General features: G+C 37.0%; 1 protein-coding gene across 1 annotated transcript in view; it reads left to right on the forward strand.

The window, feature by feature from the left end:
• LOC107553420 (protein enabled homolog) overlaps positions 1-20,010 on the forward strand; it is a 140,917-nt gene that overhangs the window by 33,432 nt on the left and 87,475 nt on the right. The window contains exon 2 of the mRNA XM_016235607.1: positions 19,791-19,956. Within this exon, the coding sequence (XP_016091093.1) occupies positions 19,791-19,956 (166 nt within the window). The remainder of the gene's footprint in view (positions 1-19,790; positions 19,957-20,010) is intronic.

Raw genomic sequence — 20,010 nt, forward strand, 5'->3', positions numbered from 1 at the left:
TATATATATATATATATATATATATAAAAAGCCATCTCGTAGGCTATTTATTCCCTTTAGGGTTTCTGTAGTACACTTCATTTCTTTTATGAACACGGAACTGGGATGAGGGGGTGGGAAGTAGGGCTGGGCGATAATTCGATAATGATAATTATCGCGGTATAATTTCCCTCGATAAAACGATATGAAGAGTTCTATAAATGTTCGATATAATGTTTATGCGCCAAAAGCAGAATGAAACAGCGCGACTCATTTGAATTGCACCACATGGACCGTTTATCCGCTCGGATCAAAGTTCAAACTGCCGCGCACCGCGAGCTCACTAGAGCGGATGCTCGGTCACGTGAGCATTAAGCAGCGCTGTGAGATACACTGCTTGAATTCAGCGATGAACACAAATGACTTTCAAACCAAACAGGAGTAACACTGTGTGCAACGAGACAGTCAGAAGGCTTTTCAATCTACACATCACCATCATTTACCATGGATTTACTGTAGTAACACTCATTGCACCATGGTATTGTGGCAGCAATTTGGGATATTCACACTGAATTTTATTACAGGAGTAATGGTAATTATAGAAAGCATTTGTGATTAAGCTATAGCATTTGTGCATTTATACTGAATGTTTTTAGACTACTGTTTTTCATACAAATAGACTTTAATTTATTAATTGCATGCGTTAACGCGTTAACATTGACAGCACTTCTGAAGTTCTAGAAAGTGAAAACCTTCTGTACACTTATCTGATTAACCACAATGACTTTCTATGGAGAAAGGAGGACACTCATATAGTGTCATATAGTGTTTTTCAGAAAGGGACAAGCCCAGACTGGTTCTATGGCTGTTTTGCCACCGCCTGCAGAGGTATAAAGCTTGAAACGGTGGTGCCAGGCCTCCTGTGGACATGTGGTTTATAAGCAGAGGTGTTGCATGCATCCTCCCATGCACCATGTGTTCTTCCGATGCCGGGCTCAAGGTTTCCCCCTCTCAGCCTGACCCGACTGCACCACCCACTCACGGGAACTTGGTGCTTCCAGGTGGCTCTTTCAGTGCCTGACAAGTCTGGGATGTTGCACGCCAACTGCAGTCTACATGAGACTCCAAAGGTCTACGTTTGCTGTTGAAGTCGGTAGTGTGTTGACCTACTGCTCTCAGAGCCGTAGTAGCTAATTGATTAAACGTGAGAGCCTGCTGTGACTGTGCTTGACTTGCACTTTTGCTCGAGTGCAGTAATATTTAGAGGTTTGAAAATTGTTGTGACGTTCCATCAATGACATGGAAAATGAGAGTGCACATTTTCTGCTTTCAGCAAAACCTGTGTTCCACAGGTTTAATGGTTTTGATGCAGTATGCAGCAGTTTTTTTTGTATTCTTAGTAGACTATAGTATATGTAGTTGAGCAGTAGGCATTTTAGTCTAGGGGTGACCCCGAATAGTCGACGATTCGATGCTTCGATGGGAGGAGCCTGATTCGACTACCAATCTCACTGTCGAATATTCGCTGAGGTGTTATGATCATGCCATTTTGGCTATATGGGGGTGCTCAATGTCTAATCTCTCATAGAACTACCTGTTTTCGCCCAATAAGTAAATATACAGCCTATTATGATAATGATGTAAATAAGAATCTGAAAAGAAAGAAGCTTCAAATAAATATTTTAACGTGCGTGAATAAATCCAACCACCCCTACAGATTTAAGTTTCACTTTCCATAATCCGTGACTGACAGAGGAGCATCTTGGTGGCAGGGATGTAAAACTTTAACAAGACACAAATTGACACAGGCAGAGTGAAAGACTGGATTTTTTAAATCAGGTAGGTACAAGTGATTTCAAAACATTTCAGCCGGTTTATATATATATCGTGTATATATGATCTCATATAAGAAGCATTTGGTTGAGTTGCGCTGCAAGCGCTTCGTTGTAACTCTACTGGTCATCTTCAGCTCAAAACAGAAATGCAGAACGTTAATAACTACTGTCATATACATAACATTATAATGAGAGCACTATTGTAAAAAAAAATTGTGAATTCTTAGGGTTTCACTGACGTTTAATGTTAACTATCTTTTAATCAAAACATATAACATTATTTCCCCTGTTTGTATCTGCGAGGCGTCCGTTTCACATTTTCCTTGTGTGTTAATGTCAGTAGTTATGACTGTCGAATGTCTGACTTGACTCTTTGTAAAATAGCCTAGTTTGCCCCCCGCCCCCAAACATATGATTCGACCATCAGCAAGATTAGAAAATTCCGATTCGACTATGAAAACACCCCTATTTTAGTCCTTTTTTTCAGGACTAGATTTTTTTTTGTCATTTATTTTATTTATTAACATTTTATTTGAACACCACTGCAAATACTGTAGAATATAATAATGTACCATTTTATAATAATAATAATAATAATAATAACAACAACAATATTCATAGTAATACTGATTAATAAAAATCGTGCTAATACTTAATAGTAATAAAAAAATTACAATATTATTGTTAATAATTAATATATATATATATATATATTTATATAGTATATATAATTTATTTAAAAATAATAATAATATTAAATTATTAAATTATTTTTTTATTGATTTATTTTAGTATTATATATTAGCATATTGGCTGCGGTATTGCATTTGGTATTGATTAATAAAAGTGGGATATCTTGACAGCCCTACTGAGAAACACCGAAGCCATATCGATTACTCTTGCAGTCAGCTCGTCCCTGTCAGTGATGGTTGATTTGGGTGGGTCCTTGACCGGCGCTGTCCTCGTCAGCGCCTGAGTGATTAATTGCAGAGTTTACTGGCTGGACGCTTGGAGTGTGACTGTGCATTATGATCAGGCAGGCCCTTATTCCACACCTGACCTGTCACTCACACTCATCTGTTCCTGTGGAGACAGGCCAGACAATCGCAAGCCACAGGATCTGTGCCATACATCAAACCACATGATCCCAGAGTGCATCTGTCACATGTTCCCCCAGTTTTATTTTACTGTTCAGGGATCATGCGTTAAAATGTGTTAATCATTTAATTGATTTGACTTAATTGCTCTGTTCAGCTCAGTGGTGCTGTTATAAGTCTAGTGTAGAGCTTTTATCATTTGAGAGTGGGGTAGCACACAGCAATTTTGTGTAGATTGATTGCTCATTTTATGGCCTCGAGCAGTTTAGACGAAGCTGAATTCAATGTTCTGGTCAAATCATTCCCTAGTTTTTGAAGGTTCTCAACCTTACAAAATTGTTTCAATTTAAAGAGATGATATTGTACCATTGTAAATGTTTGATTCCATGGTACTTTATAATAACAATACTGTTGTTCTCTACTGAGTATCTAAGGCCCCAAAACAGGATCTACGCAAGTATGTGAATGCAGATGTTTCTAGCTCTGTTTTGTGTGTTGTCTTAAAAGGCATGAGATGAGGTGCGCTATATTTCATACTATATTTCAGTTTCCTCTTTTAGGTCAACTACTGTAATGGCAGAGCTAGTACTGGGTGATAAATCAATATTTATTGAAAAAAATATTGAAAATTCTAACATTAATTACTCATGTCGTTCCAAACCCATAAGAACTTTCTTTCATCTTTGGAATACAATTTTTTTATGAAATCTGAGAGCTTTCTCACCCTGCATAGATAGCAATATATACAGTGAAGAAAGTTGTTATTTTTGTTTTATTTGTGCACAAAAAGTATCCTCGTAGCTTTGTGAAATTACGCTTGAACCACTGACGTCATGTGGACTAATTTAATGATGTCCTTACTACCTTTCTGTGCCTTGACTGTGGGTAGTACCCTTGTTGTCTATGGAGGGTCAGAGAGCTCTCCGATTTCATCAAAAATATCTTTATTACTTTTATATTACTATTGTATAGTGAAGTTTAAATCTCATAATAATAAATAAAGTAAAAATAAATAAATAAAATGGAAAAAACGGAATTCAGAAACAAATAAAACTGATTTCATGATTTACAATTAAAAATTGCTTCGTGGAGTTGGGGTCATTTGATGCAATTTTTCCTTTCTCTTTGGAGTGTTGCAAGCTCTTGGTGCATAAAGAAGATCTGTAAAGTTGCAAAGACTAAAGTCTCAAATCCAAAGAGATATTCTTTATAAAAGCTAAAACGGCTCGTTCTAACACGCCCCCACATGTCTACGTCACGATGTGGGAAGATTTGCATAACGCCGCCCAAATGTTCACGCAAAGAAAGAAGGCGTAGCTTTTATTCTTGCTGTAGTATTGTTGCCGCCGCCGCTTTTAAGACCGATGAGCTTTGTAAAAATCGACGCGTTTCAGAAAGGCGGGGCATAGAGGAGAAACCATAATGTACAGTATGTGGGAAAATTGTGTTTTTTGAACCTTAAACCACATAAACACATTTCATTACACCAAATACACACAATAATGTTATTTTTAGCAACATCATATGACCCCTTTAAGGTATTCTTGATGTCTAACAATGTGGAATTCATTTCGTGGTGTGAAATATTGTGATTAGTATCGATATTAAATTATATGATTTTTTTTCAGCCTTATTATCCAGCCCTAGGCAGTTTAAAAATAATGTTAGCTGATCAAATATAAGTCAACATTGTAACTTGCTTTAATTGAGAGGTCACACAAGGCCAAAAATAAGAGTTTTCTCCTTTTCGATTACCTCAAGGCTACCTCATTAAATATTTAGCGTTCTGTATATCATGCATTTGAAATCATGTTTACCTCATTCTGCACAGATGCCTGCATGCACATGCTGCTTCAAAACAAAGCTTAGCCAGCAAAGATAAATCACTATTGAAACGGAGCAGCACAGAATAAAGAGAGGAGGGGTGGGGGTAGGAAAGACCAGAGCGAGGGAGAGAGAGAGAGAAAGAGATAGAGGCAGGGCGGGAAAAAGCCTGCCCAGTTGAGCAGTATTAACACAGCGTAGCAATTTCATCTTCTCAAACGTGATCTCCTTTAACAACTGTGAGTGCTCAAATGCCTGTTGCCAGGTTACCGTCCAGCAATGTGAAAAGCGGGATTGTGTATGCGAGCAGCATGGAGAAGCACCGCTGACTTGAGCCCATCTCTAAATGAATCACCGATGCATTCAGAATAGGGGGAATGCGATGAATAGGCGAGTGTGATCGCGATCGAATCCACAGCGTTGGAGCCGGGGGAAGCCATGCAGCTCCAGTCTGCAGCACAATGCAAGGTGTCCGGCTTCACACTGAATGAAAGATGCGCTCTTTCTTCGAAAATGGAAGTCCACCGGTACGTACGCGCACGGGCTTCGTGGGTTTGTTTTCCGGATACGAGCAACTGTTGCATCCTTGATGTAGCTCAAAGACATCATTGAAATGCATTGTTTAGGTTCACGTCGGTTTCGTTGGCTGTCTGGGATTATGGGTTTAATAAAGCAGTGCTCTATTGTAATTATGGACGATGTGAGCTGCTTTAGGAAGTGTGCAGGAAAATGTTTTCAGTAAGATAAGTTTCATTTTCTCTAATAGCTCCCTGTGGAATGGATGGGAGATGCACAGATTGGCCTATAAAACCGGTGGCAGGCTACCAACATTTGTGCACTGCAAATTCACTCATCAAACATTGATGACTAGTTTATCCCAACGAAAAATATTGCCCTACAGACCATATCAAGGTTCATTTTTGTCCTCGTCTTACTGATAAGGGTTCTCAGTCAATTTAAATTGGGTTTCTCACTTACAATAAGTGCTTAAAAATCTTTGGAGGGAAGGTGTTTCCCCATTTATTTGCAATGAATGGGGTGTTTTTATAAACCATGCTGCCACTCGCTGTCATGTCTAACAAGTATCACTTATGACGTTCTTAAGGGGAACCTCCATGCATGCAAAAGGTTTGCTGTGATAAGTCACTGTGTTCCTTGGGTGTGAATAGCTGCTCAGTGGAGGCAAAACAGGTCGCTACCAACACTCACCTGCTACTTTGTTAAAAGTGAATTGCCTTGTGTATATAAACACAGTTCAAACCTGGTTTTCAGAGAGCCTCGGGTCATTCTGGTTGTGAGGTGTTGGTGGTAGTTTCCACTGGAATGAGAAGATTCTTTGAAATTCTTTGTTTAGCTGATATTGATGTTTTGCAATACTGTGCGGAGTAAACCCTGTCATGCTGGACCTGGTTAATGCTTTAATTATTTTTGGTTAATGCTTTGGAAACATTCACTCCACTTTAAATGCAAACAAAAACATGTGTATGCGCATATATAGTTTATGTATTTTTAGATATTTATATAATAATAATACAAAATATATAGTAAATATATTGTAGTAGTAATAATAATAATAACTATTATAACATTTTAATTTAAATACATTTCTTAAATATGTAAACTTTATATACACATTGTTTTTTTGTTTAAAGTGGAGTGTTGCCAAAGAAAAAGTGTTAACTCAACTAGCATTCCCAACTCATAAAAAATTAGTATGTCAATATCTAAGTCGTGAATGCTCATTTTTGCATTGCCAACACACTGTAAATGCAAACAAAAATGTGTTACATATACATATTTATTTAAATAAAATGTATTACTATTGTTATATAGGCTACCGATGCATTTTTACATAAAATAAAAATGTTCCGTTCATATAGAAAAGATGGAATATGTGACCCTGGATCACAAAACCAGTCATAAAGGTTTTTTTTTTTTTTTTAGATTTCTATTGAGATTTATACATGATCTGAAAGCTTTCCATTGATGTATGGTTTGTTAGGATAGGACAATATTTGGCCGAGATGCATCTATTTGAAAATCTGGAATCTGAGGGTGCAAAAAAAATTAAAATACTGAGGAAAAATGCATTTCCGCTGCATTTTACGTTCCGCTGAACGTAAACAACGTATGCTGTTCTGTGTCAGCTGCGTCACACGGATACGCTGTTTTCGTTCAGATCAAATCACAACAACATAGGAAACCGATCCGGCGTGATGCAGCTGACACAGAACAGCATACGTTGTTTACGTCCAGCGGATATTCTCCAAAATGGCGCTACAGGGTGATGCGGAGGAGACAAATTGTCGAATAAAGTCGTTATTTTTTTTCTTTTGCGCACAAAGTATTCTCGTAGCTTTGTAAAATTACGGTTGAACCCCTGATGTCACATGGATTATTTCAGATCTCAGATTCCATCAAAAATATATTAATTTGTGTTCCGAAGATGAACGAAGGTTTTACGGGTTTGGAACGACATGAGGGTGAGTATTTAATGACAGAATTTTCATTTTTGGAGGAACAATCCCTTTAAGACTGGTTTTGTGGTCCAGGGTCACATATGGTTTCAAAGGGCAATGTTAGCTTGGTTTAAACTTAAACTTAAACTATTCATTGATTCGATGAAATAGGGGGTTTGTGTGGTTGAACTTGTGGTTTCCATGATGCTCTTAAAGGTCACCGTAATTATTGTCAGCTTGAGGTCAAATTGTAGATGGAAACCTAGTTAGAGTAAAAATTCCTTATGATTAAAAAGAGGAGTCTTTTAACAAGAGGAAACTAATATTTCTTAGATTTGGTAAAGCCATCTGTCTGGCTTTACTATACAACCATGAACATCTTGAATGTCCTACATGTCAAACTGTGTGGATTATACCCAACACACTGCTTAGATAAAGATGACAGATGGCAGCTGTCAAAGTGAAAATGTATTTAGGATAGCAGTGTTTTGCTGATGTTTTTTAGTGGCCAGTCAAACAAGGACGCCAGAAGGAAAAAGGCATAAATTTGTGCTACAGTAGATATTGGCATGTTGTGAATCGGGTAGAACAGAGCTTTCTCTGAAGTGTTTTGCTGTCTAAAGTATTACAACCTCTGTTCAACATTCTCTGACTTAAACATTCAAAACACTAATTTCCCACAATGACAAGGTCTGTGTCTACCTTTTTAATTGTAGAAAAGTGCTTTGTGGTTTTTTCAGTGTGTCTTCGAGGGGAGGAAAGGTCATAATTCACTGAGAAATAACAAGGCATATAACCTAGCAATATTTCCAATTAGAAATTAGAGATGATCACTATATTCTCAACACATGTTCTCTTTAATTTTTCTCAGAAACATTATATACAATATAAATTGTATTATAAATTAAATATTTACAATTATAAGATTATAATTAAATAAAATAATACTAAATGATAAAAGAAATAAAATAAAATTGTGTGTGCATTATATATATATATATATAATGTATATATGCATGTATGTATTAGGTTCTGGGCGATATAGCTAAAAAATTTATCAAAGATATGATGTTTCATAAAGTTCGGTATCGATAATTATTGACATTTTTTATAACCTTTTTTAAAACAAAAAGCAATAGATTTTTTTTATTTAACCACTGTATTTTTAAATTAACACAATTTATTGAGACAAACAACAAATATTTGTGTTTTAACAATCAAACACAAAATAAAAATTAAACATGTAATTTCTAATGTTTTATATGCAGATTAAATAGGAAACTTTTATCTTGTCTCCCGAGGCCACAGGAGGGGCCCTGATGCACACCTAACATTCAAATGCAAATGTTTATTTTAAAATTTCTTCAACACAGGCAGGCACAGCACTCATTTCAGCATGTGTTCGTGTTTGTGTGTGCTGTCTGCGTCACTCATAGCACGTGCCTATATATATCGTGCACTATATCGAACATTTTTTCTATCAATATTGAAGGTGTACCGTCGATAAATATCGATACAGTTTTATCGCCCAGGCCTAATATGCATGTATATATATTTAAAGGGGTCATATAGATGTTGCTAAAAAGAACATTATTTTATGTATTTGGTGTAATGTAATGCATTTATGCGGTTTAAGGTTCAAAAAACACATTTTACAGGCAGGCACAGCACTCATTTCAGCATGTGTTCGTGTTTGTGTGGGCTGTCTGCGTCACTCATAGCACGTGCCTATATATATCGTGCACTATATCGAACATTTTTTCTATCAATATTGAAGGTGTACAGTTTTATCGCCCAGGCCTAATATGCATGTATATATATTTAAAGGGGTCATATAGATGTTGCTAAAAAGAACATTATTTTGTGTATTTCGTGTAATGTAATGCATTAACCACTGATTTCTAGTTGTGTCCTCTTTTGGAAGGCCAAAAAGTAGTTTCGTTTTCGCAACGAAACACACAGCATGTCCACGACAAGGCAGTGGCGGCAACAATACTACAGCAAGAATCAAGTTTTGCATTTTCAATATAAAATATTTTTATATAAAATATATAAATAAAAAGCATCACTTCATATTGATTATTAATAACTTTTTATTAATATATAGTAATTACATTGTTTTTAAGTCAATTAATATATGTGATTTATATGTGTTATCAGAGTAAAAAATGTAATACAAAGAAAAAATACTATGATGTCCAGACAAAGATACGGAGTCTCAGATTGTTTACTGAAATGAATGATACATTTTTCTATATTTAATAAATGTTTGGCACATTTTTGTATCTACTGGTGCTGACTTTTATTGCTCAGCTTTCGTATTGCTCATTTTGTGTCTATACTCAAAAAATCTGTGAATTAAAACGGTATTAGTACTCTGCTCGTATCGGTTTCCGTCCTTTTTAAGTGTGTTCTTGTCCCGTTGCCAGTGGCTTATAAGCAGACACTTCTCACAAATAGCTGCCCATGCAGAGGATGTCACCAGAGCTGTTTATACAGTGATGTCTCCCATTGTCCTGCAAAGCATGGCATGAATGAATCTGCACTGGCATCCACCGAAACGGGTGTTCTGCGTGACTCATGGTTTGTGAGTGGAGTGTATTTTTAAGCCAGTTTTTGCAGTTTCTGTGGAGGAGGTGAGGTGTTGGCAGCTCAGGGACTCTCCATCTTGACTGTGGAAAGAAGCAGTTGCTGTCGTTAGCTGGAAAGGATCATAGTAAGGATGCCAAGGTGAATGGTGAACGCCGGGTTGAGAGTTTTAACATCCATTTAGTATTTTTGGGATAGTCTCGGGATAGACGAGTTTACTGTCTATTTAACACTGACCATGCGCTCAGAGCTTGTGTTATACAGCATAACAAAAGGCAAGCGAAAGAGAAGCCTGAATGGCTCTGTCTTTTTTTCCCCCTTTCTCTTACAGAATCTTATTTCCCAGTATTATGTAGGAGCTACACATAAAACCCACCCACGTACACAGTGTTGCTAAGGTGATGGCTTTAATTCCTCAGTCTAAAAAAAGACCAAAAGAGAGCAAAAAAAAAAACCCCCACCAACGAGGGATTGTGACTTAGGATGTCTCTCGACACTAGTGCTTGATCACTATGGAGTCTGAAATATTTTGAATTGGCATGAAGATTGTATCACAGACCGTTATGTGGAATACATAATGAAATATCCTCCTCAAAATGGAGGAAATGAAATGCACAGGAAAACAGATACAAGTGCTGAATCAGTTGACATGCTGCTTCATATAGTGAGTTCGACATCCTCCCCTTCCAAACGCCTCCTATATAGTTATACAGGAAGAGTAATATTCAGAATTCTTCGGTTAGCCTGACTACTCCTCAAAAGTTTTTGTTCATTCTTCTAATTAAAGGAATCTGGTTCAGCTGTAAACTATAAATTTGTCATAATTTTCCACATACTGTACATTATTGTTGCTCCTCAAAACTGTATTGTTGACAGTTTTGAAGAATATTCAGTGTGAATATTATTAATGAATAATGCCTTGAAATAATGTCCTTATACGAAGCTGACATAAGGCCTCAGAATTTATACAGATTTTTTGGTGGCTTTATTTTATTTATTTAGTCTTTTTTGGACCTTGGAAAAAAAACGTATATAAAACATATTGGGTTTGAAACAACATGAGGGTAAGTTGCTGTACTTTTCCTTTAAATCTCAGATAGCCATCTGCCAACTATATACAGTGTTGTTCAAAAGTTTGTTGTTAATATTATTTTAAAAAAATATATAGAAATTATACTTTTATCCTCTATTAAATTGATCAGAAGTGACCATAAAGACTTTTTCATGGATACAAAAATAAACACATTTCAAATAAAGGTTCTTTCTATGTTTCTGTTTATTAAAGATTCTGGAAAAATATCACTTTCCACAAAATATTAAGCTGCACAACTATTTTCAACATTGATAATAATAACGGTTTCTTGAGTACCAAATCTGCATATTAGAATGATTTCATGAAGAATCATGTGATAGAAGACTACAGTAAAGGCTGCTGAAAATTCAGGTTTGCTATCCCAGGAATAAATACAATTTTACAATATTTTAAATTATAATAATATTGTTTTATTATATTTTTAATCAAATAAATGCAGCAGTGTAAGCATATGATAAGACTTCTTTCAAAAACAATTAAATCTTACTCACCCCAACGTTTTGAATGCTAATGTATGTTATATGAAGTTATTTATACCTTATATTATATGTATGTATTTTGGTCACATCTTGCCAGGTTCATCATGATCTCATTTTGTGGACTGTGATCAGGGTTTCAGTTATTTGTCACTGTATGCTGATATCACCTTGTGGCTATGAGGCTGTGCTTCTCACAGTGGGAGTCGGAGCCTATTTCCAGCTCCCTGCAACGCCTACACCATGCTGTGGACCCTCGAGCTCCCTGTGAGCAGTCAGCTCTCAGCCTGAGTCTTCTCTGTTACAGGAGTATGGTTTAAAATAGCTCCTGTCTGCTCTTTCTCACGCACCTGTGGCTAGTTGAGTAGGTAAAGCGCAGCAGAAGTGTTATTTTAGGAGTCCATGGGCCTCTTAGGGATTTGTAGAATCGCTCAAATGGAGACATTGAGTTTTTATGCTTTGTTGCCATTGATTATTTGATATTATTATTTTTTTCATTGTTGAAGTGCTTTTTCTTATCTCAGCTTTAAAGGGTTAGTTCACCCAAAAATTACTATTAGTACATGGTTTACTTGTTTTTGCCTCTGCTTATTAAAAGGTTAGTTCACCCAAACATGAAAGTTCTCTCATTAATTACTCACCCTCATGTCGTTCTAAACCTGTAAGACCTCCGTTCATCTTCGGAACACAAATTAAGATATGTTTGATGAATTTTGAGAGCTCTCTGACCCTCCCATAGACAGCAATGTAATTACCATGATCAACGTCCAGAAACGTAGCAAGGAGATTGGTAAAAAAAATCCAATAATTACTTTATTCAACAATTCGTCTCCTCCGTGTCACCCTGGTGCCATTTTGGAGACTATCCACTGACTGTAAACGGCGTTTGCTATTCTGTGTCAGCTGCGTCATGCGGATACTTTTTCTACGTTATCTACGCTTTGATTTGAACGAAAACAATGAATAGCAGAATAGCATACGCTGATAACATTCAGTGGATATTCTCCAAAATGGCACCAGCATGACACGGAGGAGAAGAATTGTTGAATAAAGTCATTATTTTTGTTTTCTTTGCGTACAAAAAGTATTCTCGTAGCTTTGTAAAATTACGGTTGAACCCCTGATATCACATGGATTATTTTACCGATCTCCTTGCTACGTTTCTGGACGTTGATCGTGGTAATTACATTGCTGTCTATGGGAGGGTCAGAGAGCTCTCAAAATTCATCAAAAATATCTTAATTTGTGTTCCGAAGATGAACGGCGGTTTTACAGGTTTAGAACGACATGAGGGTGAGTAATTAATGACAGAATTTTCATTTTTGGTTGAACTAACCTTAATAAGCAGAGGTAAAAACAAGTAAACCATGTACTAAAAGTATCCTTGAACTTATATTGGCCCAACCAAAGGCATGAGTTTAAAGACTACCTGTTTAACCGACCAATAACAGATGAGGTGAAAAATAAGGATGGGTATCTATACAGATTTCCCACTTTTATTAAATTCTGACTCTCAAACTCTTGATTTCGTTCCATTCCAGTTTACATTGGATTTGATTCTGGTTTATTTCAGTCCGATTCAAATCCAATCTTGTCTTTTTGGATGTACTATATCTGCCACATTGACATTGTCATGTGACCTACCAGCTCCTCTCCTGTAGCTTCAGGGGACAGTAAAGTGTCCATTGAATTGGTCACTCCAGAATCTCAGTGGGATTAATAGATAATCCAGAAACCTTTGGATTACTGTTTGGAGAATTTGTAGAAATTGTGCTCATTTTTGATTCACTAAAAGGAATCATTTCATAAGAGTCCTTTGTTTGTGAATCTGACTACTTGCCCAGGTCCAGTGAGTAGTTTATACCATAGAGGGTATTTAATGGGCTTCTTTTATCACAGGGCCTGGGACACTGCATTTCTAGCCTCACTTAGAAACACCACATTGCTCTCCATGAAAATACCTTTGTTTCTCACTGAATTGACTCACTGACCCAAATGACTGTGCTCTTCACTACCTTGGCAAACATGGTTTCAAAGAAGACTAAATTGTATCCCACTAAATTGTGGGCTTCTGTTTCGTTTGCAGCATTGTCTATGTAAGTTTAGAGGTCACATTTCCCAGCAATTCAACCTTGAATATTCACAGCATGTTCTATGATGCTTTGTCCTTCAAGATCCGTATCAGTTTTCCACAGTTGGAAACTCGAGTCTGCGACTTGGATTCGAGTTGCACTTAAGTCGCATAAATAAAGACTTGGGACTTGACTTGAACTCGTGAACAGCTGACTCGAGACTTGACTCGGACTCGTGAGACTCGGTATGGGAGTTTATATGAACGTATCTCTGAGGGGAACTGGCTGTCTTTAGAAAAGTTTAAATGGCATTTTCTTTTCATCTTGCCTCTGTATAATGCGTATTAAAGTAGTGTTCATAACTGCAGCACTGCTTTGTTTACAGCGGTAACCCAGGAATCACTGTATCATTGCTGTTCGTAAGCGCCACCTTCTGGCAGAGAGTGAATCTGTCTAATTCAGCTCATCTGCGTTTTTTTTTTCGTGCAGATGTTATGTAGAATAGTTTCACAAAACTTAAAGGCACAATATGTACGTTTTTTTTAGTAAAATATCCAAAAACCATTAGAACAGTGTTATATATTTTGCTAACTTGTGTACTTGCATTATCCCAAATGTTTCGAAGAATGTTTAAATCCAGAGAAATAAGCAATTTTAACTAGTGACACGGACCATGTCTATAGTGTCATTGTGTCGCCTGCCAATGATGTCATAACCCCTCGATTTCCAGTTTTGTTTTGTAGAAAACATGGAAACACAAAAGACGCTTTTAATATATTGTGTGTTTTAATGGACTGGTGACGACCACACAAAGTAGCATTATAACATGATAAAACAGCGCTGCCCCCCCCCCCCCCCACACACTGTGGCATAATAAAAGCTCCGCTGCTTTCGAGCCTTTCAGAGGCCTCGTTTCGCTTCGACGGCTTTCAGCCTCACCCTGCTTCATTCTGCTATGTTAATCAATCATTAGCTCATCCATGAACATGATTTCTGCCCGAGTCCTGTCGGATTGCATCAGCTGTGGGGATGAAGACTACAACTCCCATGATTTCACACTCGGTCACGGCGTCATCAAACTATGCCTTTGTTTTACATATTACATATTGTGCCTTTAAGTCAGACCATTTTGTTTTTGCTTCAATTTTCGAAATTATACAATCCAGCTCCGCTGCTTTCGAGCCTTTCAGAGGCCTCGTTTCGCTTCGACGGCTTTCAGCCTCACCCTGCTTCATTCTACTATGTTAATCAATCATTAGCTCATCCATGAACATGATTTCTGCCCGAGACCTGTCGGATTGCATCAGCTGTGGGGATGAAGACGACAACTCCCATGATTTCACACTCGGTCACGGCGTCATCAAACTATGCCTTTGTTTTACATATTACATATTGTGCCTTTAAGTCAGACCATTTTGTTTTTGCTTCTATTTTCGAAATTATACAATCCAATTTAGATTAAAAACTGCTCATGCTGCACGTATGCAGCCGCTTTGTTTAGATTGTGTTGTGTTTAAAATACAGTGGTTGGCTTTTAATTTTAAATTGAAAAAGAGCACATACAAAGCCTTAGTTTGTTTTTATGAGATTTCTTTCATTTGTGTTATTCATTTGATTGATTGGGGTTTGTTTTACAATTTCAATTTAGTAGTTGTTTGACATTTCAATTTTATAAAGAAATGTGCAGCATTTTGTATGACAATTAATAAATGGACACCTTTTCATTTACGTATGCAGCCGCTTTGTTTAGATTGTGTTGTGTTTAAAATACAGTGGTTGGCTTTTAATTTTAAATTGAAAAAGAGCACATACAAAGCCTTAGTTTGTTTTTATGAGATTTCTTTCATTTGTGTTATTCATTTGATTGATTGGGGTTTGTTTTAAAATTTCAATTTAGTAGTTGTTTGACAATTCAATTTTATAAAGGAATGTGCAGCATTTTGTATGACAATTAATAAATGGACACCTTTTCATTTCTAATTTGTCTTACATTTTGATAGTTATTTTTTTTAGAAAATCATATCGTGAAATCAGTATTTCAAAATAGATTTAGCCTCAATAACTAGCTGAAAGAACTGTTGCTAATAAATAGAACAAAGACTGAATTAGACTCGACCTCAAAGACTTGAGACTTGACTTGTACTTGGACCTCAGAGAGTTGTGAACATGTCAGTTTTCTTGAGGAGCAGTTTTCCTTCATTGTGTGAAACACATTGTGGTTTTCGCTGTTGGTTATATTGTGATATTAAAGTGGTAACTATGACAGAGACTTTGTCTCACTGTTTGTCTGTATTTCATTCTTTTTTATATATATATATATATACTTTTGTGCAAATATCTCCACAACAACTCAAATCCCTTGGCTTCTGAGCAGCTGTTGATCTCTGGACCTGAGGCCAATGAGTCCACTTGACTTGTAAGGAGGTTTGATTTCTTGTGTTTGCTAGAGTCTCAGTGGATTTGTGATGTGGCTTAGAAATGGCAGCTTGTGGAGTTATAGTGTTAGACAATTTGAGCTGTATAAACAAACTAAGTGTTAAAGTGTGAGCATCGGAGTTGGCCTTCGTGACATGCATGATTCATATCAAACCTTCAGGGCTAGTTCATCATGCACCAACAAAAATGTCAAGATCCTTGTATAATTCACAAATAGCCTACTGCTACTTGTGAATTATATCGGATGTTATTGCATAATTTGAAGTTGCCTAAATGGATGAATGTATTTTAAAATCAGTTTTTACAAAATTTGAACCAAATGCCGATTATAGCTGCATAAAGTCTTGTTTTCCACAATTTGTAAAATTAAATTAATACACTATGTATATATACTGTCTTTAATTAGTATGCAGCAACAATATAGATTAAACAACAGTATTTAACTAGATTAATTTATACTGAAAGATTTTAATACATAAAAAGGGTGCCAATGCAAGCATTTTGTTGAGTAGCTGTTGGTTTAATTAGATGGTTTGAATTGAGACAAAGTAGGTTTATAAAACTAGTCTGGTGAATTAACGGCTGAATAAAAAACGCATTAAAATGATGATATTCACAATGCTGCATAATTTATTTTGGCAGCATCACTGTCAGCATGCAGAATCTGCGTCCTTGTTTGTTGATGCAATGCCATTATCCCACATGCTGCAACAAGCATTCCTTCATCTTAACTTGTGTAGTTTATTTGTGAATGAGTGCGTTACATGGCCAGAGACAATGGAGCTGTCATTGAGGACGTTACTTTGAGCTGGGTAGAAGGTTGATGATTATTTCTCCTGATGTTGTGGGCGCTGGGTTGCATAATCAGATCTTGGTTTACCATACTCTTCCCCAGAGCATTTTTCAGGCAGCTCTTGCTCTCGCGTCACTGCAGCCTCAGCACGAAGCTCTCTGATGTCTGATTTTTTTTAGCTATTGAGATGTTAAAGCGATGAGGGAATGAAAATGTTTCCTGATTGCATTGCTGGTGTGCTTTGGATTTGTTTCTATATCAGAGGGTTTTTGTCACACTTTGTCATAATGCTTGTTTACAGTCAAATTAATTCCTTTTAAGCATTAACCAAACAGTTTTGCAGTTCATCTTTGATCCAAATGTCAAACACATGATGTGCTTCTTCATGATGTGCAGCAGAGATTCAGACAATTGGTTGCCAATTAATATTAATATAATTATTACCATTGTTCACGTCAGCTTTGTAGACAAATGTAAGGTTTGAAAAAGATGAAATATTTTGTACTTGACGTAATCGATAATTACACACGCATCAGTAGTTTAGCTTATGTTAAACTGCTTTTTTTATTTGCATCCAATTCCAGCCCAGCTGAGCTTTTTATTTGGACAAATTCCCTAAATGGCTTATTAATCCTAAAGTTGATGAGAAAATGCAATTGCATAGCTGTCATAATTTGGGTATGTGCATTTATTCCATCAAGTGAAGTTTTCCTTTCATCACAGAACCCCTTGTGCTGGTCTCTTAAAGGTTACTATGTTTTATTGCCAAATCAGAACAACTATATAAACACGAATGGTGGACTGTCTGTAGTCTGACTGAGACCGAAATCTTCAGTTCTCCAGGCCTGCTGAACTGTCAGTTTGAATTTACAAGTAGCAGGTTGTGGGTGAAATCATGAGATCAGCAAATACCTTTAGTCCAAGAGAGTGAATTATTTTAGCAATAATTGTTTAAAATGAAAACATCTAATAGTTAAATTAAATAATACAAATTAAATGGTAATGGAGTTGGTGAGTCCTTTTGTTTCTATGCAAGAACCGTTTGGGGATGTAAATTTTCTGTTTGAGTCATAGATTTGTTGAAAGTTTTATTTTTTATTTTTTTTTGGATGTGTCATGGCTCTCTCCCCTTGGCCAGTTGTCCTGTGTAAGCCATTAGCTCTCTGACTGTCTGCCATCAATTACACTGTAATATGACATAGAGCACCGGAGAGCCCTCTCGGCCCACTCCTGTGTGCCTGTTTCTTAATTAAAGTGCAGAGATTGGTCTCAGCGGACAATCCTGTTAGATTAGCCCTTATCTTCTGGGCGGATGATCCTGGGATCTCATCTCAGTCCTCAGATTGATTTCAGGGAAAAGCAAAACAAAACACTGGACGGTCTGTCAGTGTATATTCTGGAGTTCTTGGTCATGATTATTTATTTTACCAGATTAACTTGATGCTGTTAGCCATGTGGCATCTGATCTCAAAGTCTTTCCATCTCTCCAGTGGTCTTCTGTATGTGAATATTTAGTGACGTAATTATATGTGAGAATTTATGTTAGTGTAAATCAAATAGTAGGCACATTGGTGCTAGTTTTACAGTGTTTCAACTAGAGCCCGACCGATATGGGTTTTTTGGGGCCGATACCGATATTAGGGAGTAAAAAAAAGGCCGATATCGATATATCGGCCGATATTCTTTGTGTATATTATAGTACAGTACCAGTCAAAAGTTTGGAAACTTTCCCATTCGTGTGTCCAAACATTTGACTGGTACTAAATATAGAATACAGTATATACATTGGGTACGGAAAGTATTCAGACCCCCTTAAATTTTTCACTCTTTGTTATATTGCAGCCATTTGTGGACAGCGAATTTAACCACCCATAACTCAGTAACACCGGGGGCTATCGATGTGGGGGGGGGTCTCATTCGAAAGCGGGCATCTAGAAGTACACTCGATTCGCGCTCGAGTGGGTTCCTCGAGCTGAAGGGATCCCCCGAATTTGGTGCGGATTCGCTCGCCGTTACGGAGATATGGCCGTTCAAAATTTCAGTGGTTTTCCATAGACTTAAGCTTTAAAGTGTTTCATCCAGGTCGCCAGGAGCAAACAATGGAGCACACTCTGCTGGACAAACTAGTTATTACACCATTTAAAAAAATTTTTGTCTGCGTTATATGTTCTGTAAAAAAAAAAGTTCATTTCGGCGGCATATTTGCCGATGCCGATATATCAGCGACAGGCTCATATTGGCCGATAATATCGGCAAAACGATATATCGGCCAGGCTCTAGTTTCAACCAGGAAGACCAGAAACTACTTGGTGCAAAGAAGCCAAGCAACCGACAAAACGCAGCTGGTCGTAAACTATGACATAAATTCTAGCATTCATTTCTTTGCCTTGATTTTTTTTTCGCAAAATATAGAAGTGGCACAGATTCATTACAACTAGAACAGATTTATTGAACGAAATATGGCCAAAACATTGTCAAGGTTTCTAAAGGAGGGAGATTTCTAAAGGAGCACAACCAGAAGTATTTTTTCCACAAGGTCAGAGCACTTTTTCCACTCGTTCTCGTTTTCTCGCTCTTGCCTTTTTCCACCTGCGTTAAGTGTTGCTTCCATGTGATCACGTGACAAGGGACGTGCATGTTAGCACCTTTCAGTGGCTCTCTTCGTATTCTATTAACGCAGTGGGAGGTTGAAAGTCATTGTAAATAATTTAGTGTTATAGAGCAAAGTGAGCAGAGAGACAGGGAAAATGATTTCCAGTGTTTACATTTAATGGGTGACTGCTTAATGAAAGCGTGACCTATAAAGGTGTACTGTACTTGAGTGCCAGTGCAGGATCGTATGACGGATGGTTACTTTTCTAAGGTTTAAAGCTTTCTGTGATTGGAAGAAGAGTTGTCTACTGCAATTATTAACTTACAATGTCTTCTCATTGAATTTAATGCAGTGATTCCCATATTTATTGCCCATTTTAAACCAGAGACAGTGGGAGGACTTTGAAAATTAAAAAAAAAATTTTTATTACGTTATTGAATTTTGAGTTTTATTGAATGAGTGTTTTAACCACTGAAAATTGTTCAAGGCAGATTTGTTTTCCACCATCCAATCATTCATATGTCTCTCTTTTCTTCCTTTTCAGTGAGCAGAGTATCTGTCAGGCGCGGGCTGCTGTCATGGTATATGACGACGCCAATAAGAAGTGGGTTCCGGCTGGTGGATCTACAGGCTTTAGTCGAGTCCACATCTATCACCACACTGGCAACAACGCCTTCAGAGTAGTGGGCCGTAAAATTCAGGACCACCAGGTAAGAGAAAGGGGAGCTCTGGTGTCAATGAGTTGGAAACTATTAATTAGCATG

The sequence above is a fragment of the Sinocyclocheilus grahami genome, unplaced genomic scaffold, assembly GCF_001515645.1.
Source record: "Sinocyclocheilus grahami isolate Dianchi unplaced genomic scaffold, SAMN03320097.WGS_v1.1 scaffold473.1, whole genome shotgun sequence".
NCBI classification, from domain to species: Eukaryota; Metazoa; Chordata; class Actinopteri; order Cypriniformes; family Cyprinidae; genus Sinocyclocheilus; species Sinocyclocheilus grahami.